Genomic DNA, 7,289 nt, shown 5'->3' with positions numbered 1-7,289 from the left:
TGACCATATCTCTCAAACGAAGCATTTCTGGCCTTGGCTTGTGAGAGACAAAGTTGTAGAGAATCTAATTTCCTTCAAAATAGGCTTTGGTTGGGAAATTTTTGATACTCCATGTGAAAGTTATGACCAGTCAAAGTTGAGTTGACTTTTCCTATAAAAAACCCTTAATTTGAACCTTTGCTTTGTTCATTTCTAAGTCTTTATTAACGGATCATGATCAACCTTTGATCAAATGATGGATATGACCCCCAATACTTGATGTTGACCAAAAGTCTTGAAGTTTGACTGTATTTTTACTATAGTTGACTTTTAGGTCAAACTAGTCGACTATGGATCATCTGAGCATTTGAATGAGAAATCCTTGGGATTGAAGCTTGATAATTGACATGGAGATACCTTGAGACATATGAGACACCTTGAGATCCATTTGAGGCCTTAAAGATTCGAACTCCTTTGATGAAATGCAAACCCTAATTTAGGAGACCCTCGATTGGGAGAATGTTGCTTGAATAAACCCTTGAACCTTGAGTCATTGAAGATGAAAAGAGGAGGGCAAATTTTGGGGTATGACAGCATGACCATCTTCTGATGTCTTGCCAGAGCATGTTCTGATGAAGCCATCCAGAACTTTCTGAGCCAGTTCTTCTAAACGCTGATTTGTGCATACTCTTTATATATTTCTTGAAATGGAAAATGTAAAGGATTATAGTACCACATTGTCTTTTACAAAATTCATACATAATGTTATCATCAAAACAAAGAATATTGATCAGAACATTTCTTGTTCTAACAGGTCAGTTATTCATTATTCATACTCCTACTCTCTTGTATTTGCGCTCCTTTGCTCTCTTTCTCACTTTGATATCAGAGTACCTTGTAGGTACACCCCTACTCTCATCAGTCCAATAAGTTGTAGGCCAAGACGATCCATTCTAATCAGGTACGATCAATGGCGCTATCTATGAGAAACATTTGCCTCCACGTCTTCTCCTAGCATAAGATCAAAGCAATTTCAATCCATTTAGCGATCATCATGGCCAGCAACAATGACGCTAACGCCAATGGCGATCCCTTCCATCTCGCTGAACTTATCGACAACACCACTGCTGCCAACTGGCAAGGCGACCAGAGGAACGAGCGATATGCCTCTTCCTCGACTAAGGTCTCGTTGCACGTCCTCAACCATCAAGATGACAATTCCTCTACCCACATAGACATCCCATTACCGGCCAACGCCAACCCAGTCACCGCAGTCCTGATCGGTAACATCAACTAGACAAATCTCCTGCTGCACCAACAAAAGTAGCGCATTGCCAGGATGGAGAAGAAACACCGGTCGCACACTCCCTAGCGGAGACACCACCGATCCAGATCCTGCTCACGCTCACCCCACCGAGAGAGGGCGTGATCCCAGACGTCTCCTCGGAGATCTCGTTGGTCCTGATCCCGCACAGTTTCCCCTCGACGGGAAGAGACACCATCCCCAATTCCACCGCGGAGGCATGGGCTCCAGGAGTCTAATAGCTTATCCCCCCAGCGACGAGTTCGAGAACCTCGACTGGAAAGAAAAATGTCGGCGGCCACCAAAAAGCGAGAGCACACTCCCGATGCTCTCTAACTCTCAATAAGACCAATGATGCCGAGGATATTGAAAAATCAAGGAAACAGCTGATGGGCGGGCCCCGACATGACAGAGGCCGTCGCTACGGCTTCCAAATCTCCCATCTGAAGCGACGAAGATCGTCCTCGTTGTCCACTAGCTCGAGCGATCATGAGGGTCCCTCTACCCGCATATTGGAAAATCCCTCAGTTCTCAATCAAGGAAACAACTGATGGGCGGGCCCCGACATGACAGAGGCTGTCACTACCACTCATCGGCTTCCAGATCTCCCATCTGAAGCGACAAAGATCGTCCTCGCTGTCCGCTAGCCCGAGCGATCATGGGGTCCCTCTCCTTGGAGATTGGAAAAACCCCCAATTCTCAGCTACTACGATGGCAAAACAGATCCTGACAACCACCTCGAGGACATTGAGGCCACCCTTGATTACCACGTTGTCAGAGGTGCCATTAGGTGTAGAGTGTTTCCTACAACACTCAGGAAGGACGCCAAGAGCTGGTACAAGAAGCTCGCCCCGGAGTCCATAAACTCTTGGGCACAGCTCAAGAGGAGCAGTTCACAAGACACTTTACTTGCCTCCCGACGACACCCCAAGTCGGAGGCAACACTAGAGGTGATCATGCAGGGAGCCGACGAACCCCTGCGTGAATATATTGACCACTTCAACCGTGAGGCCATCCAAGTCCCCACAACCGACGATATGAAGAGATACATTCTCGAGAAGGGACTGCACAAGGGCAGTGAATTCCGAAAGGCTGTCGAAATCAAGCCTTCAAAAACTCTGGATGAGCTTCTCCATAAAACACAGGCCTACATCCTATACGAGGAGAATGAGGCCGCTAACAAAGCTCGAGTCCACATTACTTCCTTGGTGTTGAACTTATAGCCACCGCTAATGGTTTGATTCTCTCTCAACATGGACATATCAAGAACTTGTTACAAAAATTTGACATGGCTAGAGAAAAACCTACTCATACTCCACTTTGCACTTCCATTCCCCTTCGACTTGTGAACGGATTTGCACAGGCCGATTCCTAAATGTTTCGCAGCATTATTGGAGCTTTGTGATATATCACCTTGACTAGGCCAGACGACTCATTTTCCATAAATAAATTGTCACAATTCATGCACCAGCCCACACAAATCCATTTTAAACAACTTAAACGAGTCATGAGATATCTCAAACTCACCATTAATTATGGATTGAAACTCAAGAAACCAACTCGTTTAAAATTGCAAGTCTTTAGTGATGTAGATGGGGGTAGGGCAACTTAAATGGTCGCACTTCTACCTTAGTGTTCATAATTTATTTTGGAGGTAATCCGGTGTCGTGGTTATCCGAAAGGCAAATAAATGTGGCATGATCATCAACGGAGGTTGAATATCGTTTAATAGCCAACATCGCAGCCGAAGTCATGTGGTTAGCTAACCTTCTCAATGAATTACATGTCAAAACATCGGCTCCTCATTTGTTTTGTGACAACATTGGAGCCATATACTTGTGTTCTAATCTAGTTTTCCACTCTCGATTGGAACATATTGCACTTGACTACCATTATGTACGTCAACTTGTTCAATTGAGTCAACTTTGTGTTTCACATTTCCACCAAAAATTGAGTCAACTTTGTGTCTCACAATTCCACCAAAAATATTCTCGCCAAGCCTTTGTCTAAACGAATGTTCACCTATTAAGAGACAAGATTGATCTCACCAACTCTGATCCCATCTTGAGGGAGCATAATAGCAATTAAGCATAAAAAAAGATTATAATTGTGCTACATTAGTTACACGACACCACAACATCCTTAATTAAAATACTAGTCATTCATATAAGAATATTTGCTATTCATTGTATTGGTCATTCATATCATAATATTTGCTATTCATTGTATTCGTGACAACCATAATATATATTAGGATGTCTTACTTATTTACTTACAATCACACTAATTGATTAATTGATGATTATCTGTTTGTCCCTGTACCTTGTATCAATTTCATAAAATAAAAAAAATTGAATTCATTTATCCACCTCATAACTTACAACTCAAACAAGTGTTTCAAAAGATTGAAACAACATTACAGGAGTTAATTTTAGAACTAGATGTGTGCTTCGAGAGTGATCGTTACTAAATGATTAAGGGAAACTGCAGCAACTTTATTCAGCATACATTAATTCAGAATGAAAAAACTTTATGCATGTTCATTACATACAAAAAGATTCTCTCGGAGTTCTATAAGTATCCTCTCCTTCCAGGGACAAGGTTGGTCTTTCTTACAACAAACCATAAAGTTGTACACAAATCAGCTTCAACAAAAGAAAATACACAAACACAGGGACAACACTTATCAGACTAAGCTTGTTTTGTCCTTCCATAAAATTTCATTGAAGATCCTGAACAACTGCTCTAGTTATCTGCAACAATATAATTACAAGATTCAGTTAATCGACAGTTGTTGTTTATACTGCAACAATATAATTACAAGATTCAGTTAATCGACAGTTGTTGTTTATACTGCAACAATATAATTACAAGATTCAGTTAATCGACAGTTGTTGTTTATAATCTGAAACTTAACTGAACTTATGTAAATCTCACCGTGTGGCGACTGAGAGCTTGTGGCAGAGAAGTTAGAAGATGACATGGGAATGGATATTGAGAGTTGAGTAGTGGAGAAGGCTGTTTGGTTGGACCTTTCATCTTCCAAACCAGACCATGACTCTCTGCTCTTAGGCCATTCATTGAAAAAGGATCGAAGAGGCTGGCCCTCTTCCTTCACAGCTTCTCCAGATCCATATTCAGTTGATAAAAACGAATGCTGGGGATAATCACTCTGCAACATGGGATTATTACTTGATTTTGATGCAGAAAAAGAGGAAACTCTGGTTGACATCAAAGGCCATGAGTTTTCTAGCTGAGACTCCATTTGGAGACACTTGTGGCCTCCACCTGAAGCTTCTGCAAAGCAGCTATGTTTTCCACCCTCAGATTTAAGATCTTGAACATACCTGTTCAGTTCAAGTAAAGTAGCCCACTGTTAAAGGGACAAGGAATAACAATGTTGCTCAACTCACGTAGTATAAAAAAGCGCTTTTTGCTTATTACACCTTGTGGCTTCCAGTCATATATAATCATACAGAAACTCGACATAGACTATTATCCAATGACAACAATTATATGACATTAGAAACAAGAAAAAATTGAAGGCAAAAATTTGTGTTGACAATTCTTTCCTTGTATGTAATAAAGTAACTATTAATCAATGAAATTAATGTGTTCTTAACATGTCATTATCTTGAATGAATTCATGACATAACATTGCAATAAATACGGTAGAAACAAAAATTAAAGAAAAATAATATCATCATAAGATGAAATTACTCAATCAAGGTCTCATTAAATTGAATGAATGGAAACATAATGAAATATGATAAAAATCATCAAAAGTTTCAAGCTTTTCAAAATGCAATCATATATTTTAATACAATCAGTGTCAGTGGCAAGAGCCTCCCAAATAAATTGGCTGACGTCAAAATGAAATATGAATTACAAGCTTTTTCCTTTTATTTTTCTCTGTAGAGCCGTAAGCATAGCATTATCAATTTGATATTTAATTGTGATGTCATATAAATATGAACATGAAAAGAAATGTTTGTCTTATAATCTGTCTGCAACTTACAATTTCAAAGAGAGCAACATGATATGGCTATGGGAAGCAGCTTTTTATGAAGGTGTATGAAGAGAAAGGATGAAACACCCTTTTGTCGGAAAGTAATGAAGGAAATGCATCATGTAGTACTAAAGATGAAATTATAAGACATTGAATCAGTGTACCTACCATAGTGATTATCCCCATGTGACAGTAATGGCAGGCTGACAGGCAGAATAAATGTTTCTCATTGTTTATACCAAAAACATCGTTTTAATAAACACTTGTTGATATTATAGGAATAAATGAATGCATGGGAAGAAAAACAGAATGCAATTAAAGGACCATCATTCTCCCTAACAATTTAGTCCAAGTATGAACCAAAAAGTGGTTTGGGGACAATTATGATTCATGGAGATCTACTATGTAGCTGTCTAGCTCTTGTGTTAGAGCATGAGGCAACACAATAAAAAGAACAAAAAGTAGCAAGTAGACATGAACAAAATAACAGTTAAGAATTGGTGTGTTGAATGTTGAAAAGAAAATTACAAGGAGATGCAAAGTAAGTGACAGCTCTAAAATGTAGTTATAATGGTTGTGAATGTGTGCATCAAATTAGAAATCCATGTTATAAATATCTACACAGCAAAAACTCACCTAGCAAATTCAGATGAAAGTATTAAAAGTCAAGAACCCGAAGAAATAAAAGCAGATCCACAATATGCAAAGCAATACAAGCGTAATTAGTTGTAAGGAAGCAAACAATCAAGAAGCTTGAAATGAAAAATATATAATAAGGAGTTTGGTTACCTGTATTGTTTACTTGGAATCCCATAGGGAATGGTATCAAGATGAGAATCATTTTGAAGAGTAGCATAGGCATTTGTGGTGGGAAGGTTGTGGAAGTTTGGAGGTGTAGTGGTGGGAGCAGCGACAAGAGTTGTTGGTGATTCCACAGGCTTTCTTGAACGGTTGCGGCCACGGTGCATGTGGCGCTCACAGTATTTGGAGTCAGGGTATGCTTCCTTAGAGCACCTCCATTTTTTTCCATCGGTCCTCCTACATCGTCCTGGTTCCGGGTCCACCTTTTTTCCATAGAAGGAACAATAACTCACTGTAAATTTAGAAACGCAGTTAGTTAGGGGAATGGTAGAAAATGTATTAGAAATTGAGAAAAGCATAGAAGGAACAATAACTGAGAAACGCAGTTAGTTAGGGGAATTAGAAATTGAGAAAGTAAGGAAGTTAAGTTACGGGTAGGAATAGAATGGTGAAAGAAATTGTGAGAGTGAAAGGGAAGAACGAGATCAGGTGGAACAGGAAGACCAGCAACCATATACTTGAAGATCAAAGCTTGATGTTCAAGTTCCTGCCACTGAGAAACTGTAAAAGGTGATGATTTATTGAAACCCATCATCATCCCTCCTCCTCCTCCTCCTCCTCCTCCGCCTCCATTACTGCCACCGCTGCTATTCATACTTGTACTGCTGCTGTGCTTACTACTATCAATAGTGTGCAAGTAGTTGAGTCAGATGGATCAGTTCCAGACTCAGATCGAGCTTTGGTTGTCGGAATCGGAAGGAACCATTTGATTTGGGGTTTGCTTTCTTCTGTCTCAAACACTGCGCGGGCGCGTGTTCAGTATGTCTCCAAAGATGCTCAACTCAAATACTAGTACTTCCATTCCACTTACCCTTTACATTTTTTTTTTTACATTCTTCTAATGAACCATCTCTCATTTACACATCCCTTAATCATATCATACCACTATTTAGTAAATAAAATTCTCATATTTCAAAAACAAATTTGTAAAGAAATAAACTAGAATAAACAATCAAATACAACAAAAGAAATCTTAGAATTTTTAGTATATGTCCATGTAATAAATTGTAAAACATAATTTTATTAAATAAAAATATTAATGAAATATTATATAATTGAGTGAGTAAGATACTTTAACGGATAGTACGTGTTAATTGAGTTAAATAAATATAAATTGTTAGTTTATCATTTTATATT

At 39.0% G+C, this 7,289-nt stretch overlaps 1 protein-coding gene across 1 annotated transcript; it reads right to left on the bottom strand.

Annotated features, from left to right (window-relative positions):
• Positions 1-3,659: 3,659 nt before the first annotated feature.
• LOC131641798 (growth-regulating factor 5-like) lies at positions 3,660-6,958 on the bottom strand. The gene is made up of 4 exons (XM_058912105.1): positions 6,525-6,958; positions 6,081-6,384; positions 4,220-4,629; positions 3,660-4,035 (listed from the first exon to the last, which is right to left on the bottom strand). Exons 1-4 carry the CDS (start codon positions 6,745-6,747, stop codon positions 4,028-4,030), a joined length of 945 nt encoding a protein of 314 aa, XP_058768088.1. The 5' UTR covers positions 6,748-6,958; the 3' UTR covers positions 3,660-4,027.
• Positions 6,959-7,289: the final 331 nt, after the last annotated feature.

The sequence above is a fragment of the Vicia villosa genome, unplaced genomic scaffold (genome assembly GCF_029867415.1).
Source record: "Vicia villosa cultivar HV-30 ecotype Madison, WI unplaced genomic scaffold, Vvil1.0 ctg.004099F_1_1, whole genome shotgun sequence".
Taxonomy (NCBI): Eukaryota; Viridiplantae; Streptophyta; class Magnoliopsida; order Fabales; family Fabaceae; genus Vicia; species Vicia villosa.
Note: the sequence above shows the minus strand (reverse complement) of the source record. Positions and strands in the feature narration are given on the sequence as shown.